The sequence below is a fragment of the Ctenopharyngodon idella genome, chromosome 21, assembly GCF_019924925.1.
Source record: "Ctenopharyngodon idella isolate HZGC_01 chromosome 21, HZGC01, whole genome shotgun sequence".
In the NCBI taxonomy this organism is placed as follows: domain Eukaryota; kingdom Metazoa; phylum Chordata; class Actinopteri; order Cypriniformes; family Xenocyprididae; genus Ctenopharyngodon; species Ctenopharyngodon idella.
This window is the reverse complement of record NC_067240.1, coordinates 6,789,389-6,814,296: the sequence shown is the minus strand read 5'-3', so window position 1 is coordinate 6,814,296 and position 24,908 is coordinate 6,789,389. Positions and strand designations below refer to the sequence as shown.

The following is a 24,908-nucleotide window of genomic DNA, read 5'->3' as shown; positions in this document are numbered from 1 at the left end:
AGAATTATTTTGGCTTAGACTTTCTGGATATGATATATTATTGATTTATGTTAAGCTCCATCAGTAGTATGTGTCTTGAATAACAGTTTAGTCGTACATCTACTTGTAAAAACCAGCAAAAAATGCTTTGACTGAAATATACATATACAGCTCAATACATTTACATTTTTACTCTAAGTGCATGATTGTCAACTGGGAAATGAGTCAAAACCACCTGCTACAGATGCTGTTGATCGAGCTTATCTTGTATTTAATGTACAGTAGTCCTTTAACTTTGATCAGTTTCATTGTCTCTTGAGATGTGCCAAATCAATAGTTTCTACTTTTATTTAATAAAGTCTCCTTGTTATAGTAATTAATTACCAGATGTAAGGGATAGAACAGGGATCTGTTTGGGAGCCTGTAAAAGATTGCTTTTAATTCTCAAGGGGCCTGTTGAGACGATTGCTTGGCCTTTCGTTTTATCTCACATGTCACTTTAGATAGCTCAGCTGACATCCATCAGGAGACATACTGAGGGAAGAGAAGAGAAAAGGTGAGAGAAGAAGAAAAACAGATAGAAAGAAAGATAGAAGGAGATAGACAGAAGCAGAAGCAGAAACCAGAAGATAAAAAGAGAGCGAGAGCTGCTAGCTGACAACGAGCCCAGAAAACAATTAATCGCTGAAAGGACACGCAAGCATTCAGTTTTCACAAATTAGAGATTGTGGTCTTGTACAAAACAAAAATTGATTTCCCTTTTATAAAATGAAATACTGTACATGCATGCATAGTCAGATAAAATAAAGATAAAAAATTACTTTTAATTAGAAACTCAGACATGCAGTGCTACACTCTGACAGGATATATTTAGCACATTTATTTTCAGCAAAGTACCACACTTTAATATAATAAAATGCAATATTTGTTGCATTTGCAGCCATATTTTAAAAATATTTTTGTTTATAATTATTACATTTTTCCCACAGATTTCTAGCACTAGTAATATCATTAAAACCTTTTTAAATGACTTTTCAATATGCAAATGAAATTGCAAAAAAGCTGAGGACATGGGTAACACTTTACAATAAGGTTCCATTTGTTAACATTAGTTGAGCTGGTGTGAGTAAGTGGAGGCGGGGCTAATTTGCATTGCTAATTAACAGAGCTTGGTTAATCGGGCCAATAAGGGACTATTATACAGATGTGTCATTAAAGATGTATAAAACCTGATAAAAAAAAACAGACACTGGTTCTTGGGTTCACATTTATCATCGCCCCCTAGTGGCAAAGCATTTAAATTTCGAAACTTTCTGAAAACTTATGACATAACGCCTCGTTTTCTCAAATCGTGACTTTCACGGTTTGATATGTGCTCCAAATCATTAGTTCAAAACAAAAGATTCGCAAAGGTTTTAAAGCATCACGAAGCGTGTTTTGAAAGCACTCATCACTAGTTCTGTCACTGGTCTACCTTGTTTAAATAAACATTTGGAAGATGAAGAAAATGACAATGCATGTTCAGATGAAAATGCCTCTTCAGGTGGAGGTGGTTTATAGGAGCCTCTTATTACCCTTTTCTGACACAATCGGCCTGGTAACGTAGTGTGTGATTAGCTGGAATGGCTGAATTGGATTGAATTTCAATTACTGCATGTCTGATCACGTCTGAGAAAGTCACAGCTGGGTGAGGGGAGCGGCCCGCTCGTTTAGTATCACAGGAGGGCCATGGCTCTGATATACTGGAGAAAGAACTTCAGATGTTTGGGACAGCAGTTTGACTGCAGTTGTTGAACAGGTGAATGGATTTTCCACACAAAAACTTGGGACAAATTTGTGAAAGGAGGATGTGTAAATGTGTCAACAGTGCTGGAGCCACTAGCTAAACATAGCAGCGCTATTAACTTAGCTACATTGTTCAGCAATGTCAATAAATAGTGTAGATTTTCCATTAACAGGCTATTTTGTTTCTAATAAATGTGTAGCATGACAAAATCCTGTTCTGTGCATGCAGTTATAGCTAGCTAATCAGGAAGAGTTATTTATATCCCCAATAACATTTTTACATCACTTAACCATGGTAAAATCACACTAACACACTGCCTCTCATAGCTTATTTCTATTTAATATTTTTCATAATTATTTCTGATTAATAGAGCTTATTGTAAATAGCTAATACAGTTAGCTACATTGTTAGTAAATCGCTATAAGCTATGCTACGAGACAATGATAACTTGACTGTTGTTGTACCGCTTTAATTTCTGAAATTATTTGAAGTAGCTTCCCAACACTGTATGTTTAAAACCATGTGCACATAAACACGTTTTAGTGATGTATGTTGGATTATTCACGTGTGCGCACGAGTGTCTCGTGTGACTATTATGAGGATTAGCTGAGCATTATGACCTGAGCAATACACCAGTTGCATAAACATAGCCGCTAATGGCGCCAAGTTAATACTGTCTTAAGAACTAGTCTGACCAGCTAGCAGTTAGTTAGGGGCTAATCACTCTTTTCATATTCAAATTATACCAATCTACCTTTTCATGAATCTGACTTTAAAAAGTTATGAGAGGGGAAAAAAAATTAGATATAAGTCTTGAAGAAAAAAAGTTAGATGACTAACTAATTAAGACTACTAGTCTAAACATTTTATGCAACTGGCACCTTGTTTAACATGGTGCTGTTTTTGACACCTTCTGCAGCACACACACACTACAACATACACAAAGATTATCAGTCAATCAACACATTTCCCAAGTGGGCTCTTCTAATCATCGGCAGACCACTTAAGGATTCGCAGCTATCAAATACGCCAGTATAGAGTGTTTGTTAAAACAGTGTCTGACTGTGGAGGATGAGAGGTTGTAGGCGTTTCTGGAGTGAGTCTGATTGGGACGGATCCCTTCTCTTGAGCGCCTGGTCATCAGAAACTACAAGGGAAGCTCCTTTGGGTTTTAATTTGTGTAATAATTTAAATATTTCCAGGTGTTGGAAAGCATGACTTACTATTTACATAAAACTGGTAATATTAAATGCTGTATATTTTATAATTGAAAGTTACAACCTAATATGCTTACTTTTTTTATTCACTAATTTTTGTAATGAGCCTGGCAGACAATAAAACAGAGAAAAAATCTTTAAGAGGGACTTAAACCATATTTAAGGATTGGACAAGAATAAAATTCGGTTTTGCTTTGTGCTAATAAACAACTACCCAGAAATCAATATCAACTACCTAGAAACGCCCTAGCAACAACTCAGAACATTCTAGCAAGCACATAGCAATACTCTAGCAAAGCTGTAGCAACCACCACCGAGAACAACCTATCAACCACCTAGAAACCACTCAGAAAATCCTAACAAGCACAGAGCAACACCCAAGCAAAACTACCCAGAATCCCCTATATGCCACCTAGCAACACATTAACAACACCCTAGCAACAACTCAGAACATCCTAGCAAGTACATAGCAAAACCCTAGCTAATTCTGTAGCAACCACCCAGAAAACCCTATCAACAAAATAGCAATGCCCTAGCAACCACTCAGAACAACTTAGAAATGTAGACTACTATAGCAACCCCATAGACAACACACCAGAAAACAGACAACCCCCACCACAGTAAATGTAGTATGGTGTAAATTGACATGGATCCTGATGCAATTCCAGCGCAAAATGCTACAGGGAATGTCTAATATTATGCTATTTATTTATTTTGCCACCTCAATTTGAGCAATTATGCCATAATTTTTCCATCAGTCTTCATAAGAAAATAGCAATCAGGATGGAGATTACAGTAGATTTGGCATTAATATGCGACTCGTATGTACTAGAGATAATACACTCATAGAGAGAGACAGCACATCAGGAGTATTTTTCTAAAGTTCTCCTGACACATGCAGGCGAACACACCCAGCAGAACTAGCGTGTTTGATACGTCCCGGCTTGCGTTTGAGAGCCCTGTGGGTTGGCAGGCAGCGGTGCGCAGGTTTAAGAGCGGTTCAACGAGCTTTTGTCGGCTTCCTCAGCACTTTTTCCTCTTCAAAAAGAGCAGAAAGAGATTTGAGCAGTCAGCAAATCCATTCCAGACTCCATCCATGAACACAGAACTGTCACATCCCTCTAGTGAGTTTTCACATAAACACAAGGAGATGAGGCCATCGGGAAATAATATGTGAATTGTTTTAGTCAGTGTTCTCAGCGAAACATACCAACTAATGTCTGCGAGTAATGCTGACATCGAGGAGTGACAGAGCAAACTGAAAATAGCTTCTGGATATAAAATAAGTCAGAGAAGCAAATTTATCAGACATAAACAGAGCATCGTTATATTTGGTATGACCTCCCAAAAATATTTAATGCTGATTCAATGAGGATTTTACAACGAAACAGAATAAAAAACAGATGTTTTTTATAAAAGTAAGAATTAAACCACATCATATTTCACATCTTAGATTATTTTTTTTATAGAGAAATAACTAATTGTCATTTATATTATATTATAATATATTATATTATATATAAAAAAAAAAAACTTGCTTGGAATGTTTCTACCTTTAGCATCTTGTTTTCATGATCTAATGTATTGATTCTGAACAGGGTCAGGCACTCTGCAGTATATCTGCAGTACAGTTTGTCTCTTTCTATTCGCACAGTTCTTCATTAAAATCAGCTGCACTAATAGCCTGTGAGAGGACTGAAAGTGTCCTTCCTCTTCTTCTCTTGTCCAGCATTAGGGATCCACAGAGCAGTACATCAACTGACGGCAGCTAATGGAAGTAATCCAAGTTGATTAGCAGACACCAAACCCATCACTTGTTTTCACACCCTGCTGCAAATGACGCAGTGACAAAAAGATGGTGTAGAGCAGGGGTATTTTGTCAGAGAGTGATAAAACAGACCAAACAAATAAATACGTAAATAAATAACTGGCAATATATATTATTTAAAAATAATTAATATGCTTGTTTCCGCCACTAAATAAAAAAATTAAAAAGGTAATTACGACTTTATCTCACAATTCTGAATTTTTTTCTCAGAATTGCAAGATTTAAACTCGCAATTGTGAGTTATAAATTCAGAATTGCGTGATATAAAGTCAGAATTGTGAGATATAAACTCGCCATTGCGTCTTATAGTCAGAATTGCAAGATATAAACTCACAATTCTGACTTTATATCACGCAAATCTGACTTTATATCACGCAATTCTGACTTTATATCACACAACTCTGACTTTGTAACTTGCAATTCTGACTTTATATCACACAATTCTGACTTTATAATTCGCAAGTCTGACTTTATATCACGCAATTCTGACTTTATAACTCGCAATTCTGACTTTATATCTCGCAATTCTGACTTTATAACTTTAAATTCTGAGTTTATATCACACAATTCTGACTTTATAACATGCGAATCTGACTATAACTTGCAATTCTGACTTTATATCACAAAATTTTGATTTTATATCATGCAATTCTGACTTTATAACTCGCAATTCTGACTTTGTAACTTGCAATTCTGACTTTATATCAGGCAATTCTAACTTTATAACTTGCAATTCTGACTTTATAACTTGCAATTCTGACTATATCTCACAATGAGTTTATATCTCGTAATTCTGAGGAAAAAAAGTCAGAATTGTGAGATAAAAAGTCGCAATTACCTTTTTTATTTTTTATTTCATGGCGGAAACAAGCTGAGGATGGATGGATTACAACGTATAAAAGGGAACAAAGAGAAAGAGGAAGGAGAGATGCATGGAGAAAGATAATTTGCCATGCATGTAGGTTTAGTTGGCAGAACGCTCTATGGAGACTCAATGATACAGCACAGAGTTTTTTTGGTTTTTTTGCCTGCAAGCCTGCATGTGTTAAATTCACTCCACCTGCTTTTCTATCTCTGACTGTCTTTCTTTTTGTCTCATCTTCTCCTCTCTGTCTCTTCTGCTCTCTTAGAACGACTCCTGGGGAAAGCAGTACTCTTACGCCCTATTTAAGGCCATGAGTCACATGCTGTGTATTGGGTATGGAGCCAGGGCGCCCGTCAGCATGTCAGACCTTTGGATCACCATGCTTAGTATGATTGTAGGCGCTACCTGTTACGCCATGTTTGTGGGCCACGCCACAGCTCTCATCCAGTCTCTGGACTCGTCTCGACGACAGTACCAAGAGAAGGTAAGAGCAACCTTATCGGTTTCATTCACCTAGCTGCTTTGTTTGCAGGTTTTCACACATTATTTTGATATTTACACCACCATGCCTTCATTGGACGTGCATGTGATCTTACAACTCCATGATAGTGTAGTAATCTGTGTCATCATCATGTATCACATTATAAGCTCATCAATCATTCAAGAATGACATCAATATTGATCTGACGTCAAAGAAATTCTACCTCTGCTACATGGGTAGAAGGCTGCATGCTTCAAAAAACATGTACAGGTTCAGGGCTGGAATCTTCAGGTCTAGAATTATGTTTGGATGAGTGATATAGCCAAAAAAAAATTTTATCACTGCAATATATATTACAAAATGATGATGATGATGATGATTATTATTATTATTATTATTATTATTATTATTATATTATTTTAAAAATTGTATAATTGTTGAATAATCCAAAATTGTTATTAATTACTAATTCATATTATTTATTAATAAAATATTATGAATATGATTTATTATGATTATGATTAAGAAAATTAATTTATTCTTTTTATTCATAACAATAATAATAATAATAATTTTGGAAAAATCCCAAATGTATTATTATTAATCAGTAATAATTCGTATTATTTTAGTGTTATTAAAACACTATGATTATGATTTATGATTATTTAATTCAGATTAATAATAATAGTAATAGTATTTTTTAACAATCAAGAAAGTTAAATATTAATTCATATTCTTGATTATTAAAAAACATCATGATTAAATGTTATTATTAAGATGTTGTTATTATTATTATCAAGAATATTTAATTTTCTTAAATAATTATAATAGTGAAAATTCATTCTTAATAATAATAATAATAATAATAATAGGCAATTCATATTCTTGATTAAGTGACATTAAGAATATTAATTATATTAATTGATTATATAAAAACAATTACTATTATTATTTAAGAAGAATTAATTCTCAATTATTAAATAATTACCATAAATTCATTATTAATAATAATAATAATAATAATAATACAATTAAATATTAATAATTAGTCATTCATATTCTTGATTATTCTCAAATATTATGATTATGATTAAGTGACATTAGGTTGAATTATTAATTGTATTAAAAAAGTAATAAAAACTATTATTATTACTACAAAATAAAGTCTGGCATAAGTGCAACTGACTCAGATCAGTAAAAATAATATTATAAAACATAGCTTTGATTCTGATTGGATAACTCTCATAAAGCCACTGAAAAATAGCCAGTATGCACAAACTGTGTCCATGCTTTATTTAAATTCTACATTACAGCAGCAAAATGTTACTCTGTTTGTTGCCTAACAAACACCCCTTAAAATCATGTTCTTTCCACACATCCTGCTCATAACACCATGTTTCTTTGTCAGACTCGCATGTAAACAGCATATAGCAATACCGGCACAAACACATCTACCGCGGTGCGTAATTCTCACCTGCTCAGGTTTTTGGAACCGGTGCAATTGCTGCTTAACACTTCTCTGCTGTTCTCTGACCTCAACTGTATAGTTCATTACTAAGCTAAATCAAGGATTGTGATACTTAAGTCATCAAGTCAGAGATGCCACTGCGTATTGATTCCACTTTCTCTAAACAGCATGCAGCTTCCTCCCCGAGATACCATGAGAGGAGGGATTGTCAGATTATCCCTCATTCTAAACTCCTCCTGTCTTTGAGTGCTTGTTGTACCGTTAGTGGATCATTATATCCCCATGCTTTCAAAGAGGATTTATCCCAAGTGAAAGACAAAAACACTCTCTGGGCCAAAGCATGTGCAAGGGGAGCCAGAGCTGCTTTGTCCCATGGGAGGAGGAGGGTTTTTTCTCAGCTGTGACCTCAACGAGCCAGGTTAACGTCACAACACACAACGTCATGCCAACATGAGCCATCAGCTTCTCCGTTTATTACCATTACAGTGAATGAATGGAAAGATGAGATGGAAATGGAGAGAATGGGATTGTGCTCCAGGGAGTTGGCACAGACTAAATGAAAAAGAATTATGTAGAATAGGCAACAATGTCAGAGAAAGACTGTACTTTTAGGGGTGTAACAGCTCGTTACTGGGCAGTATCCTCAAAAAGTGCACTTTTGTAAACTTATCTACCTCTAAAGAGAGCATATTGGTACCTTTTGAGGTTAGTGTCAAGCTGTTGTACACTCAAAAAAAAAAAAAGTGTTGGCTCAAAAACAAAAAAATGACGCAACAGTTTATCAAGTTTTTTGAGTTATGACAACTTTGAGTGAATTTACATTCAACCAACACGCTACATTGAGTTAGATGAACTTAACTTAATGTAGCATAAACAACTTTGTAGCATAAACACAATTTTTTAGGTTGATTACTCAAAAAAAAAAAAAAAAAAAAAAAGTAAGTAAGATATTACTTGTCACTGGCATTAGCACAGTCATTGCTTATAGAGTCAATAATGTTTACCTTCATGTATCTACTCTTCAGCACAGTGGTAACCACAAAAACTTCAGCATTACAGAAACTCTTTTAAATGTCAAACATAGCAGCATTAAACACTAACAGGTCTTTCCCTTCACTAAAAACAAATACATTAACACTTAATTTCAACATTTAGTCTCCTGATCCAGTCCAAATGCAAAGCATGCTGGGCACTAGAAATCCACTGCCTCATTTCTGAAGTTATCAAGACAATATCATTAAGTTACTAAAACCTAATTAAAAAAAAAAAAAAAGAAATTTGAGTTTAAATTACAGACAATATTAAGTTGATGTACAATAAGCTGCCATAAGAAATAAACTCTCTGCTAAATGTCAGAGGCAATAGCATCCTTTAAATTTATTGAGTGCCATGTATACATTCCAACATACGATCAAACTACTACAATCCAGAGATGATCACAGGCTCAAATTTACTCTAGCTCATTTGTGGGCACTGTTTAAAATATCATGTAAAAATAACATGAGTTTTCTTGCATTTATAAAGTTACATTTTCTCATTACAGCCGGCCCTTAAATCTTTTTGATTGACAAAGCCATTTAGCTGAAACCTTTTAGCAGAACAAAGTGGGGGATTTCCAAGCTAATGAGATTCCTTTACTCTGGAAAACAGGGTGCTGCACACATCCATGGGCCATGTGTACCATCAATTTCCCTGTCATGGCCTCTGTGCACAGGCTTATCTGAGTTGCACACGTAGCTGGTGTCACCTTCACTGCGACAATGACACAGCGGTCTGAAACGGACAAAGGGCTTCTATAAATTTACATCTCTGTGCCTGTCCCGGCATGGACTCTTATCTTCAATTTAAATATGATTTTTTGACCTTGCCATGGCCGTGTAGCGTTCAACACAAATGAGCAGTGTTACACACTTCACTTAGAATCACAATGTCACCGCTGTGGTTTCATTCCGCCATAATGCCAATTAAAATCTGGCTCCATTGCAAATGGATATTAGATACGGCTCCCCTTCCCAGAGATCTGCAAAAGACATTCGTATTGAACGGGCCTCTCAGTGGTCACTATATATATATATATAAATAGAGGAGGTCAAATGACAAAGCCAATGTCACTGGCCAATACTGCCGAGAACAACAGCATCGCTGGTCACCAGCATACAGTATGTCTTATTTTGGATACTGTGCTGGTATCCCAACCAAGCTGTTTAACTGGCTTAATTAACATTTTAACTGTTTAACAGCAAAAGCACAGCATGCTAATTAAAGTACCATCGCTAAAAATATTAAAAAAAATTTATAAAACATTTTTTGTAAAAAAAAAAATAAATATATATATATATATATATATATATATATATGAAAAAAATCTGCATACTAGTACCATGACTTATCCCTACACCAAAACAGTACTAACAAGCATGAATCAACCTGGATAACTAGTATGTTAAACTTTCCAAACATAGTGAACTGCCTTGCTGTACACCATCTTTTAGGATTGTCAAAAGTAGTGGTACTTTGGTACCAAGTCACTACTTAAATTTTAAAAACAAGCCTTTCTGTAGTACCGGTAGTACAGAGCACCAGGTCAAGCCGGTACACGCTGATACGACTGCTTTCAAATGCTCCCACGCGTCTGTGAAGAGCATCAAAGGTTTCTATTTACAACGTGTTTTTGTTGCATTGAGCATTGTAACCACATCACAGACATGTTTGTTGGGCACATAAATTCAATGGCCAGTCAGAGTTAAGTTAGTCAGAATTCGCTCAATAGAGTGCTGCAGGTATGACATATTTTTGTACACCAACCAGTAAGTTAGCATTACCCGTGTTCCCTTAACAAAAACTAATCTTCACAAATTAACACAACTTTTTACAATTTTGAAGAGTGAATACATTTAGCAGAAGTCAAAAGTTAAACGTAGACTATAAATGAACTACACCACAGTCACATGACTTCAACGTCACCATCAAGAAGCTTCCGACAACTCTTTCAGGCCCCGTTTACACTAGTGCGTTTTTGTTTTAAAACGGCGTTTTAAAATTAAAACGATCCTTGTCTACACTGGCGTTTCCACAGCGTTTCAGAAAGATCTCCGTCTACACTACACGGCCGAAAACGCATGTCACATGACTGTTCATGCACACTGGGCATGCACGTACAAGTGTAAACAGTTGCCTCTTGCATATGTAGGCAGCTGCAGTATTAAAAAAATGCAGAGTTTAACTGCACAATGGCTGCTAAAAAATTCAACAAAGCCAGCAAAGATTGCAGTTCAGTCTCCATGTTATTGTTTACACGGTCATCAAGGAGCGAACGTGAGCAGCCGCGCCATCGTTTTCAAAAGTCTCCGTTTATACTAAAACGCAATCCCGGCGTTTTCAAACTAAAACGGGGTCTGCAGCGTTTTCGAAAGTCTCCATTTTCGAGGTTCAAACACGCCGGCAGAGTGTAAACGACAGGCATAACCGTAGCAAAACATATGCGTTTTAAATAAAAAATGCACTAGTGTAAATTAAAGAACACAGACTCAGCCGATCATTTGACCAATGACCAACACAGTCTACCAAGAACAGCGCAAATTAGCATCTGGTTTAAGATATGCTTTTTTGGGCATTAAATAATGGCACAAATACCAGTAAATTAACTAGCACAAACCTTAGTAAATCATGTTGCATGATTCATTTAAATACTCTCCTCCCATACATTTTTAGTAAATCCTGAGTTTTTTAACGCCAAACGAGGGTTTGTGCTGATGATTACAAACTATTATTATAATAATATTAAATACAATATGGGATGAAATAAAAGCATATTTATCATGGCTTTCACAATCTCAATGCAATCTGAGTTTGTATCAATGCATATAATAATATTTTTTATTATTATAAAATATATGAATAAATATATTAAAAATAAAAATAATACATACAAATAAATAGTAATCCGTGGTTTTATAACAGATCTGAAGAATTTTTTGACTCAGCTCTTGCACTGTGATCCTATCTGCTGTTCCATTTGCAAAGACAAGCATAAGAAAGCCGACTAATGGAAGATAACCATGCTTCAACAGCCTTATCTCTCATCAGTCCACTCATCTGTGGCTTTGCAGTAGCAGATCTCCTATGATCAGCAGATCAAACCAGCACATGGATGAGATCAGACCCAGAAAGGAATCACGACACATGGTTGTGTGCTGAGCAGGGAGCTGCACAGGAGTGGAAGAGTTCTTTCAAAGTGCAAGATCAAAGAAGATCGGCAGGAAAGCATTTCAGGGAGAAGTTTCTCTGATGTGAGGTCAACGTTCACCTGATGTCATTGTTGAAACCAGTTTAGGAATAAACCCAGACATTTTTTCCTGGCATTTACAGAGCATTCCACAGCAGGAGAGCGAGGCAAGGATATTCTATGATCAAAAATGGCATAAACAGCTAGAATCCCTTGTCTTGTTATGTAATGCTTCATGAATACAGGCTGTTGCGTGATTGAACGCAAAGGTTAAACAGGTGGGTTGTTTGTTGGATGCTACAAGACATCTAAAACCAGGTGCACCCTGTCTTGCTGTCCTTTCTTTTGATTGTTGCTTGTCAAATTGTACAATATGTCCCAGTAAGATATTGAAAGTCAAGTCAGAATGCGACATCAGCGGCCTTTCATGTCAGTTTGTGTGATATATCTTAGGACTTGGGTCATGACTGACAGCATTGACAAGGCCATAATTCACAGCACTGATGTTGTGTTTTGTGTAGTGATAAAGGAAATTTATTTACAGCAAGCTCAAGGTCATTTTGATTGTATGATCATGATGTGAAGGGAATGGTAAATAATAAGATTTTTATTGCACATTAATATTATATAAATAAACTTGAACATGGATTAAGATGTAATATATATACGATAGGAGACATAAATATTTTATTACTGCTAATGAATATATATTAAAATGTTAATACAAGAAACAAATTTTATACAAACAATGTTGATTGCGAAGGCGCTGTCAAAATTAGGGCCAAAATCGAAGTTTGTGGGCATGCATACAGATGGTCTATTTTGTATGCTTGTTACTTCAACAACATCCAAAATATAGATTCTAATTTTCAAAGGGACAGAATAATAAAAGGCATCATGACCTCAAATCATCTTGCCTTTTCTCATCTTCCCTTTATGCAAATTAGAATGTCTGTATTATCATCCCTATTGCATGAGCGCAACACAGTCTATCCTCCTGAGCAGGTACCTTTGCAATTCGGTGGAACAAAGCACCTTTCGAGTAGTTGTATTGTCCCTTAACTTTCCTTTTTTGCTGGAGAGAGAGTGAGGGGCAGCCTCAAGCACCTGGGACGCAGGAGATATGCAGACAGGCTAGGCGGATTGTTTCTGACATCTAATATAACCCTGTCAGAGCCCAGCACACATTTAATGTGATGACCGCTTCTGCAAGAAGAAATGGGGGAAAAAAGAGAGAGTGGTGATAAACAAACCTAATCTTGACAAAGCATTTCTGTTCCCACGCTGATAATAAACCCGAACATGGATTGGCCTTCTGTGCTTTTGCTCGAAATGTTGTAGAGAGGAAAAATCTGAACTAACCTATAGTGTTTAACACATAGGAAAGGAAAGTAAAAGGTAATGAAAAAGAAGAAAGGGCAGAAAAAAGACTAAAGTAAATGCAAAATGAAAGGTGATTAAAATGACAGAAAAAAAGAAAACCTGTACAGAAAAGGGAAAGAAAATGATAGGGAAAGGAAAAGGACAGAAGAGGAAGGGGGACTTCAACGTCACTATCACTAAGCTTCCGAAAAATCTTTCAGTCTTTGTTTAAAAACATTTTCCCTGAAAGTTTAAGTTGTAATAGTTTGCAAGAGAGCAAAGTGGCTGTGAAAGCGAACTAGTGAGTAGATGATTTTACTTGACATTTAATGTCCCCGACAGCCTCCGGAGTCCCATTTAGCCACTTGTTAGCAAAAGCCTTTTACAAAACAAGTAAAAGCTTTAAAAAATAATAATAATAAAAAAAAGCATTTAACCAAAAAAAAAAATTCAAAAACCACATTGACTTCAGGACGATTGTACCGTAAGTGCTAAAATGCTAACCTGGTTCCAGGCTTTGGCCAACAAAAATACATCATTCCCTGCAGCACTTTATATGCCAGAGTATGCTCAGCGTGAGCTTTATATGCTCATGAATCGTTTTGTTATGACAAACAAAGTACAAAATTATAAGGAAAGAAAAAGGACAGAACTGAAGTGTAGGAAGGAAGGAAGGAAGAGGAAAGAAAATGAAGAAATGGAAAGAAAAGGATAGAACAGAAAGGAGAGAAGGAAAAGGCTGGAAGATGAAATTTAACTAAAATTTAAAAGGGCATGAAAATGGAGGGGATAGGAAATGGAAAGGAACAGGACAAGAGAAAAGGAAGAATGGAAAGGAACTGAAAAGGAAAGGAAAAGTGCTTGAAAGAACAGGAAAGGCGAAAAGCAACATGACAGCAAATAAAAAGGTATTGCAAGGTAAAGGACAGGAAAAGGAAAATGCCAGAACAGGAAAGTGAAGTACAGGAAGAAAATAAGGGAGGAGAGAAAAGAAATGGAAAGGGTAATGAAAAGGAAGAAATAAAAGAATAGGAAAAGAAAGAAAAGAAATTGGAAATGAAAAGGTCAGGAAATGGAAAGAAAAGGGGACCGGGGAGGGGAAGGAAGGAAGGAAGGAAGGAAGGAAGGAAGGAAGGAAGGAAGGAAGGAAGGAAGGAAGGAAGGAAAACAAAATGGGTAAGAAAATAATGGGGAAAAAAGGAGACATGGCAGGAAAGAAAAAAAAAACTGGGGGGGGGGGGAATGCAAAATTCATGAACATTGGCACATGTCTGTAAGAATGTGTTGATGGCCTTTTTGAAGCAGATAAATAAACATGCCATTGACACTAAGAGGACGCCAGCTGTCATTCACACAGACGGCTGAAACATTTTAGCATTACCTCTGTGGGAATCATGAAGTGCTTGTAAGCAAGCTTTATAAAATCCCCTCAGGATGAAGTGAGTTTATCTGCTCTGGCAGTATCAAATGATATCCGTACTTTAAGCCACATGCCCAAAACAGCTTGACTTCACTGTGCCTTCTCACCACCTCAAGACCACTCCTTCAAAAGCCTCACTCCTCCTCCCCCACACGACCAACCAAAAAGTTCCCCTTCTTTGTGAGTTCAGCATAAATCAATGCACTGCAAACACAAACAGGCCTTATCATGCTCTGACAGATGCGCTGTAATCAATGTAGAACAAGAAGTGACATCATTTTTTGTTTTCACCCTTATTTCCGTCGCTACCCGCTGTCTTACCGCAGCGCCATTGGCCTGCAGTGTGCGAGACGATGTTTATTCACAGGTGCTGTCGTCACTGGGCTGTGAAAATCCGTTAAACCAAACAGGCTGATCCCCTGATTCTGCTTGCTGAATATGTGTGCGTGTGTGTGTGTGTTTGTCTGTTTAAGTAGACTGATTAAAATGGATGAGTTTCCAGAGTTTCTGGAGTTTTGGTCTCCAGCTCCTCTTTTTCCAAAGTTTGGAAGCGTGTTTGTGAATGTCTGAGAGAGAAAATGGAAGGCGGTAAGCTGGTGTCCAAGCTTCTCAACCGGCTTAAAGGGGTTCTATTTTGCTTTTTTACATTGTTACAAAAAAGCTCAGTTTTCCTAATTTAAATTATACCAATACCAAGGCATAAGCAAAAAAAAAATGTTCCATGTTATGGAAGCTTGTTTCCACCACTGAATAAAAAAATAAAAGGTATAATTGCGACTTTTTATCTCGCAATTTCTGCAATTCTTTTTTTCTCAGAATTGTGTGATATAAAGTCGCAATTGCGAGCTATAAAGTCAGAATTGTGAGATATAAACTCATAATTTTGAGAAAAATAGTCAGAATTGCAAGTTTATATCTCGCAATTGTGACTTTATGGTTGAAACAAGTTTCCATGGGGGGGAGGCCTGGTTGAGTTGCGTTAGTAGTGTGTTGAAATTTGCGGTTATGATAAGGGGCGTGACATTCACAAAACACGCTTGAAGCGGTTGACCAATCACAACACACTGGTCCAGTGACTAATCAGAGAACATTTCAGAAATAGACAGGAACTACTGTAAACTGAGCGTCACTGACAGACTGGGAAGAGAGGTTCTGTAGTAATGTAAAAAGTGTGAAAAATGTGTTTGTTTGTTTGTTTGTTTGCTTTCAAAAATCAAGCATGAAAACCTGTTCTAGTAGACCCCAAAAACAAAATCAAGACTTTGAAAAAGGGCATAATAGGTCCCAAAAATAAAAGAGGATTTCTTGTTTAATTTTATGTTTGAAATAAATTTGAGCCAGTACATACAGCATGCATTCAAAACCATTCTTAACTTATCCCGGTAAGTCTACAATAATGATTCATACTGGTGTATGTGTGTACTCATGCATACTAGTATGTGTGTGAGAATAAATACATGGACAGTATCTCAGTAAGGAAGCCCATATCAGCGTGTTTGCTTTTGCCCTGATGCCCAGTGACTCATTGTAGCTCTACAAGAAGCTCATGGCACTGCCACCAACTGACTAAGTACAGGTCACAGTTACTCATATTCTGAATATTCAGTGCTGGCTCAGACTCTCCAGCTTAGTAACACTATAGATGTGTCCCTATTCAGAGACTGCATCCTTCAAAGGCTGAATGCATCACAGCGGCGCAACTAAAGATGTCCCAATTCGAAGGCTCCTTCGAATGCGGACTACAAAAGCATCCTTCGTTTCCTGGGACTTTGAAGTGCGCATCTTTTGAAGGATGCAGCCTCTGTATTAGGACACAGCTTATGTGAGGGAATTCAATAAGAATTAATTGTGTCCAAACCATTTACAGTTTGTGGTGAATAAGGCATAATCTATTATAAGCCTAATTTACATAGAAAAGAAGAATGTTTGTGCTGAAAAAAATCTACAATGACTGGATGCACCAATATTAAAATTCTGGCCGATACCAATAAGTTGAGAATTATTTATCATGTAATGGCTAATAACAACAACAACAACAACAAAAAAGGCAGATGTTAAAATTCTATACTATTTTGCCTAAATAAATAAATAAAAATTCAGTTGTTTAAATGTCATAAGTGAATTTAGGCATCGTAATATTATAATGCACAGTTTTAAAAAGATATCAATTTTGAGATTTGATAAAGATTACATTTAGTTTTTTATACAGTGTTGTTAATGTTAACTAAAACAACCTATTCAGAAATTGTTTTTAGTAATTGAAATAAAGCTGAAGTAATATAAAATATAAATATGAGAAAAAAACTTAAATTAGAAATGTCAGTTGCCTTGTCAACTAACTGAAATAAAATACATTTAAGCAGAAGTACATAATTTAATCATTTTAAAGTACATAATAATTACTACAACTAAACTGAAATAAAAATGATTAAAGATCATTAAAAAATATTTTTTTAAAATAAAAGTCAAATGCATGTAATAAAATTACTAAAACAATGTAAAATTAAAATCAAAACTATAAAACTAAAAGCTAATTAAAAATATTAATGAATAAAAAAAACAGATGACAGCATTCTGCTCTTTTTCTCTTATCTGTTATTTTTTATAACCAAATATAAAAATAGTATTACGGAAAATATAAAAATATAAAAATAGTATTACAATTACAGATCCATTACAAATCATTACGGTTGGTGAATAAAATGCAGGGATTTGTGCTGAATTGACCCTTCGCAGGGGAGTTTGATTGACAGGCAATCTAACCAATCATAACGCCGGATCCGCCATTTTGTCCGACAAAGCAGTCAGGGGAGTTAGTAGATAACATCGGCGGGCTTGAACTTGAAAAATTATGTGTACTGACGCCTTTCCGCAGTTGAAACAACATTCCTTCTGATTTTTATTCATGTTTATTTAATGCTATAAATGAACTAGTAGGAAAAGATGATCGGTTCACGAGCCGCTGGAACTGAGGCGCTAAAGCGATCTGTAATGACATATTAAAGAGCCACAAAACGGTATTTATTGTTGTTAGTGTCCTCTTTGCGCCGCAATGTATTTTTCATTGCGTGAGAACATGTGTGGCGTGAGAGCGGAATGTCTTGTCAAACGTACTGTAGCAAACTAAAGGGGGCGGTTCTTTGCGAACGGTCCATGGCTTCTGTTAAAAATCAGATACAAAGTCCCCTCAGAAAGTCATTCTAAAATCAGCATGGTTAAGCTAAAGCAGCCTGTACCGTCTCCGCATCCCACAGCCTGAAGACATCAGCTCTTAAATTCTCAAGGCCTCTGTCTAAGAGACAAGGATAAAGACTTCCTGTCGAGACACTAAGTAGCCGTGGGTCTAGTCGTCTCCCTGCTGCAGATGCAGTAGAGAGAGACGGGGAGGTTTTGGAACATTAGCCTAATTGCTTGGTGCTTGAATTGTCCTAGTCATTCAAAGCCATTTCACCCACACTGATAAAAGACTGTGGTCCACCATCAGAATACGATTTCTGTGCTGCAGCATATGTAGGCATTTCCCACACACTGCCATCACATGAAACACATATTGCACATATAAGATACTGTGTATATGCCATCACATATAACAGATATATTCTCACTTCACACTAAGGTAAAAGTAAATTCAGAGAGACAATATATAAAACAGCCTGTGTAGGAATAGAGCATGTATTGATTAATCATGAACAGAAGAGCTGTTATAGATATGCAAGTCAATGTAACAGCATAAAATAGATTGTTTACGGACGGATATAGACTGTCTTGGAAGGCTATAATTTCCTGTGACGGTATGGAGTGGGCAGCCTGTGTAGGTACAGAATGCATACATAATTAAATTTATGTGTAACCAGAGACAGGTAACAGGGAGCAGGTGTTGGGATAAGACATTCCTGCTCTGATGTCATCAGCTGAGTTGGCAGACAGGAAATGCTCTGCCACACGCACCACCTGCCCACAGCCAATGACCCAGCACATTTTATGCTTGTGTGTGGATGTGTTTACACAGGATTTATCTAAATGGCTCATCATTAAATCATGCATGAATTAAAAAAGATCATCTCACCAAACACCTACACAGAGGGGCATTTTATGCTCAGGGGTTGCTCTTTCATAGCTCAGGTAAATGTTCTCAGTTTTGTTTCATTTATATCAGTTCCTTTGGGGAAATAAAAATAGAAACAATTGAGATAATAATAGTCAAGATAATTTGGTTTTGGAAGAATTTGAAGAAAAATGTCTCTGACTTTTGATTGCAAATCTGAGATCATGAACACAATGAAATATGAAATGTAAAACAGTGACATTTCTAGTTCACATAATACTATAAAATATATTTACTACCATTCAAAAGTTTGGGGGTTGGTAAGGTTGAAATTGAGGTCTGCTCACCAAAGATGTGTTTATTTGAGTAATTATAGAAAAAAACGTAATATTGTCAAATATTATTACAATTTAAAACAACTATTTTCTGTTTTAATATATATTAAAAAGTCATTTATTCCTGTGATGCAAAGCTGAATTTTCAGCATCATTACTCCAGTCTTCAGTGTCACATGATCCTTCAGAAATCATTCCAATATGCTGATTTGGTGTTCAAAAAATATTATCAATGTTAAAAACAGTTGTGCTGCTTAATATTTTGTGGGGAACTTGTGATTTTTTTTTTTTTTAACATTATAAATGTCTTTACTGTCACTTTTTATCAATTTAATGCATCCTTGCTTATTAAAACCAATACATTTTTTCAAAACAAATAAAAAATTAAATAAAATCTTACTGACCCCAAATGTGACGAATGATAGTGTATTTTCTCAGAAATAAAAACTTATTTTAACTTGCTCAAAGTGGATGCTAAAAATCACTGAAATCATTTCCGGTTGATTTATCATATTAAAAAGTAAAGATTAGGTTGAGTGCATTGCATTGTGGGATAAATGATCAGTGCATGATCTGGCAAATGTAGTATTTTATGCACACAGAAACATGTAAGCAAGCATTGTTATTCATTTTTCATGTGAAGAGATAACAATTGTGCTGCTTAATATTTTTGTGTAAACTGTGATACATTTTGTTCAGGATTCTTTGATGAATAGAAAGTTCAAAAGAAAGAACAGCATTTTCTTTATAAATGACGTAAATGTCACTTTTATTCAATTTAATGTGATTAATATATGTATTAATTACTTGTTTTTCTAAAGTAGCACTGTCCAACAGCAACACCAACAAGTTAAGTTACAGCAGGGGTCTGCCTCTCTCTTGCCTCCCCTGAGCCCATTGAGTTTTAACAGACCCCCTAAAGCATGCAGTGGCTGTGGTGGGGGCTAACTGAGAATGTGACAAAGTCACGTGAGAGGAGGCAGTGCCATTAAATTTACATTTGATTTATATACATTAAAAAACATCAATAAAACTATGAGGACTTTGCCTCCTCATTTCAGAACATCACAGCACAGCACTGACAAGTCTCGCTTACTTGCACCGGCACCAGCTTTTTTACTAAAATCTCTTTTCTCTTTCTCTCTCTCACAGTACAAGCAAGTGGAGCAGTACATGTCCTTCCACAAGCTGCCTGCTGACATGCGGCAGAAAATCCACGATTACTATGAACATCGCTACCAGGGAAAAATCTTCGATGAGGACAGCATACTTAACGAGCTCAACGACCCACTCAAGGAGGTGAGACACCAGTATATTCATAGTAGTGCTGACCCTGGGTCAGAATTAAAATGGCTGTGGGTACATTTGAACCCAAGCATCTCAGAAAATAAGTGCTGATCTAGGATTATCTCCCTGTCTGGATCCATAATCCTTTTCATTTGGATATGAAAGGAAACATCTTATCTTAGATCTTTGATAGGGCTTTCAAATTATTTCAATGCCACATACAGTTCTTTAAGCCCTAGTAACTGCTTCTGGCAGATTTACCCATCTGTATCTGTAACTTTGTGCCAGGTTATTGGTAGGTCATCCAGATATCCTATGCAAACAGAAAATGTGAATTTATAAAAAATTACCCAGAATGCAACATTCATGTCATCATGATTTAGCAGATAGAATGAGTGTCTTTTATGACACAGCAAAGTAAGAGATAACACTGACGGCTTCATCCCCCAAACACCTTTAACTCGCTGGCAGCACCTCCCTCCCTCCCTCCCTTTCTCCTCGATCTCTCTCTTTCCCTCAGTTGGTCAGGGCTGCTATTTTTACATGCACCGCCTTGTGACAAACCAGCTTTAAATAGATAAAGTCTCCAGCTTGTCTCCCTTGTGGAGGTAAAGGGTTGGACGTGGCTATCAAACTCATTATTCCTCCTGTGTGATTGCGGTCAGAACCTTCCTGCCGCTTTTCCGACTACGCCACGATTTAAAGCACAGTGCAAATTTATTCTTCACACCCAAGCCACAGCAAACAAACACATCCTTCACCCTGGCAGCATAGAGATGAGAAAGACTGAACATTATGTACATCAGGCTTTCAGCTAATGGCTGAAGTGAGCTTGAAACTGACTGTACAGGTACCATAAAATAAGCTCACTGCAATGCAGTGGGAAGAGAGACTATAGAGGCTTGTGACTGTCGCAGAGGAGTGCTAAGCAAAAAGTAAAAAAAGAAAAAAAAAAGAAAAAGATTTTAAGCTTTGAAATCCATAGTTTAGAAAGATATTTTGCTCTTATATTTTGCACAGCCCTTATAAATAAATATTCATAAAATATTTGTATGATTTTGCTGACAATATAAAATTAAGCAACTTTTCATCATTTCAGATATAAATAATGAGATGCATATCAAATATTGTCAGAAGGCAAAAACATTTAAATAAATAAATACTTTTTTGTCCATATTACACCTTTCGAAGTTGTTTTACCAAAACACACACAAAATATAAATATATAAATGTAAATATACACATATAAATATATATATGTGTATGTGTGTGTGTGTGTGTGTGTGTGTGTGTGTGTGTGTATATATATGGTCATAAATGCATTAAACTTTACACCATTCCAGATATAAATATTATGGGATGCATTTCAAATATTGTCAGAAAGCAAGAAACTTAAGATAAAATGAATAAATACATAAATACTTTTTTGTTTAGATTTCAACCTTTTACCAGAAAAAAATAAATTAAAATAAAATAAAATAATGTCTTGTTTCTGTCTTGTCCCACAGGAAATTGTGAATATAAAATTAATTTAGCAATATCGGGGTAAAAAAAAATATTATTTGCAGATATAGGATATTTTAAATATTGTCAGAAAAAAAAGAAAAAAGAGTAATAATAATAATAAGATGAAATAAATAAAAAAAGATAACAAAATAAATAAATACTTTTTATTAAACCTTTCTGGGTCTTTTTACAAAAGAAAAAAAAATATTAAAAAAGTTTTGGGCATTACTGTTCAATTGTCAACTGTCTTGTTTCTGTTTTGTCCCACAAGAAATTGTTAGTATAAAATTAAGCAACATTGTGATAAAAAAAAAAAAAAAATAATGATTATAGTAATAAAAACCCAACCCTTACAGATTAAATATTCAGATACATTTCAACTATATATCAGAAAGCAAATAAATAAATAATAAATATTGTTTTGTTTATATTACAGCTTTTTATGTTGTTTTACAAAAAAAGAAAATATAAAAATACTGTTTTAAATGTTTTTTGTTTGTTTTTGGGGGGTTTTACCATTTGATGTCTGTTAATTGTGTTTTCCTTCTGTTTTGTTCGATAGGAAATTGTGAACTTCAACTGTCGCAAGTTGGTGGCCACTATGCCCCTGTTTGCAAATGCAGACCCTAACTTTGTGACGGGAATGCTGAGTAAGCTAAAGTTTGAGGTCTTCCAGCCCAACGATTACATTATTCGTGAGGGAACCGTGGGTAAAAAGATGTACTTCATACAGCATGGAGTGGCCAGCGTCATTACCAAATTCAGCAAAGAGCTGAAACTCACAGACGGATCATACTTTGGAGGTCAGTTGAAAACTCACAAACAGATGGCACAAAGTTGTAAACAATTTACAATCTTGCTGAATTCCACACAAGGTGCTGAATAAGCTATGCAACTCAAAGACATCCGTCTGCTGCATGTTTACATATTTAACCCTTCCTGTTCGAACCACCTGCTCTAAGCGGGACTCGAACCCATTGCAAACAGCCACAGGGTTTAGGACGATGTTTTTAGGACACAATTGCAGAACAATCAAATAAAAATTCTAACCTTAACCCTAAGGAATGCTTTGCAAATTGTGTATCATGTTGTACTGATGGACCAAAAGTAAAACAGACAAGACATGTAGAAACCACATGCTTCTAAACACCTCCTGTTTTAAATCAGAGTACAGCCATACAGTGTTTTATAATTCAGAGATTATGTCACAAATGACCTTGATGTCACATGTACTTCGGTGTTACCTAAGCTCTACGAGTGTGGGAACAAAAATTTAAATTAAACAATTTTTTCTCACGATTCATGAAGCTTGTGCCTGCTCTACCATCGGTACACTGCGATGCCAGCCACCTGCTCCAGTGGAAAACCATCTGCTACGGGTATTTTGGCCCGTAGCAGGAATGCTGCTGGCATGTGTGCGTGTGTGTGGACACGGGGGCGTACGTGTGTCGAAGCTGCTGGCGGTGTCAGAAAATCTCTTCCTCCTCACTGCGTTCTGATGGAAACTGAACACACATTGACTTTGGTCCTAAATTGAGCGAAGATCATACAAAAACATGCAGGACAACCCTATTTACACACTTATCAATGAGTCGCATTAAGTCAGTAGTTGACGACTAGCGTAGATTTTTCAGTGACCAATGTTGATACAGAACTCCAAAAAAGTAGGGTGTCCAGTGCCCGCTTAATGTTGGTATGTACATAGTAATACAATTTATTGACTAATTAAAAATTGCTAAAATAAAATAGTCTTTACAAATTATTTACTGAAATTAATTTATTTGTTTATTATTATTGTTGTTTGTGTTATTGTTATTCTAAGAATAATAATTATTAATAATAACAAATACAAATAAAAATAAATAAATTAAAAATATTATTAATAATAATAAATTTAAAAAAAACCATTTTATTATTAATAATGAATACAAATAAAACAGATTTTTGTATTATTATTTATTATTATTATTATTATTATTATCATCAAAAAATAATATTACTATTATTATATTTTATTTATTTGTTAATTAATAATAATAATAATAATAATAATAAAGAAATAAAATGTAATAATAAATTATTTAATATTTGTATCTATTATTATTATTATTATTATTATATACATAGTGGATATGTACATAGTAATACAATTTATTGACTAATTAAAAATTGCTAAAATAAAATAGTCTTTACAAATTATTTACTAAAAAATCTCAAATGTTATATGATAAAAAAAATTGTACCTATTTGTATTTATTATTGTTGTTGTTAATGTTATTGTTATAATAATATTGCACTATAATAATAATTATTATTAATAATACAAATTAAAAAATAATTTAAATATTAATTATTATTATTAATAATAATAATAATAAATACTAGTTGTTATTATTATTATTATTATTACTATTATTATTAATAAATACAAATAAAACAGATTTTGTATTATTAATATTATTATTAAAAAAGAATAATAATAATTATTATTACTATTATTATATTTTATTTATTTTTGTTTAATAATAATAATAATAATATAAATTAATTTATTAATTAATTAAAATAAATGAATAATAATAAATACAAATAATATTTTAAAAATTGTATTATTATTGTCGTAATATTTTATTTTTATTTAACAATACTAATGATAATAAAGAAATAAAATAATATAATAATAATAATAATAATAAAGATTTGTGTATATTAGCATTATTATTATTATTAAAATGCAATAATAATATAAAATAATAATAATAATAATAATAATAATAATAATAATAATAAATACAAATTATTATGATTTATTATTAGTATTATTAGTGTCATCACTGAAACGAAAACTGGCCAGGTGAAATTAGAATAGCAGGTATTTGAGTCAATAAATGCAAAAGCTTGGTATTGATCCTTGTTTTTTAAAACATGCAGTGGTTCAAAGCATCAGTGTAAGTAAAGTGAAGTTCTGGCAGTGTGCCATGAGGTGAGGGCCGGGTAAGGTGAGGCGTTTGATCAAGATAAATCAGGCAAACCCCGTTTGGTAGCTCACAGCTGGGATACGTGCCAAACCGACGGACATCCCAGGCTCTGAGGTCAAGTGTCAT

At 34.8% G+C, this 24,908-nt stretch overlaps 1 protein-coding gene across 2 annotated transcripts in view; it reads left to right on the top strand.

The window, feature by feature from the left end:
* LOC127504033 (potassium/sodium hyperpolarization-activated cyclic nucleotide-gated channel 1-like) overlaps nucleotides 1–24,908 on the top strand; it is a 111,819-nt gene that overhangs the window by 65,917 nt on the left and 20,994 nt on the right. For both annotated transcript variants that reach the window (XM_051878351.1, XM_051878352.1), the window contains exons 4-6: nucleotides 5,941–6,159; nucleotides 20,164–20,310; nucleotides 22,367–22,607. In XM_051878351.1, coding sequence (XP_051734311.1) covers nucleotides 5,941–6,159; nucleotides 20,164–20,310; nucleotides 22,367–22,607 — 607 coding nt within the window. The remainder of the gene's footprint in view (nucleotides 1–5,940; nucleotides 6,160–20,163; nucleotides 20,311–22,366; nucleotides 22,608–24,908) is intronic.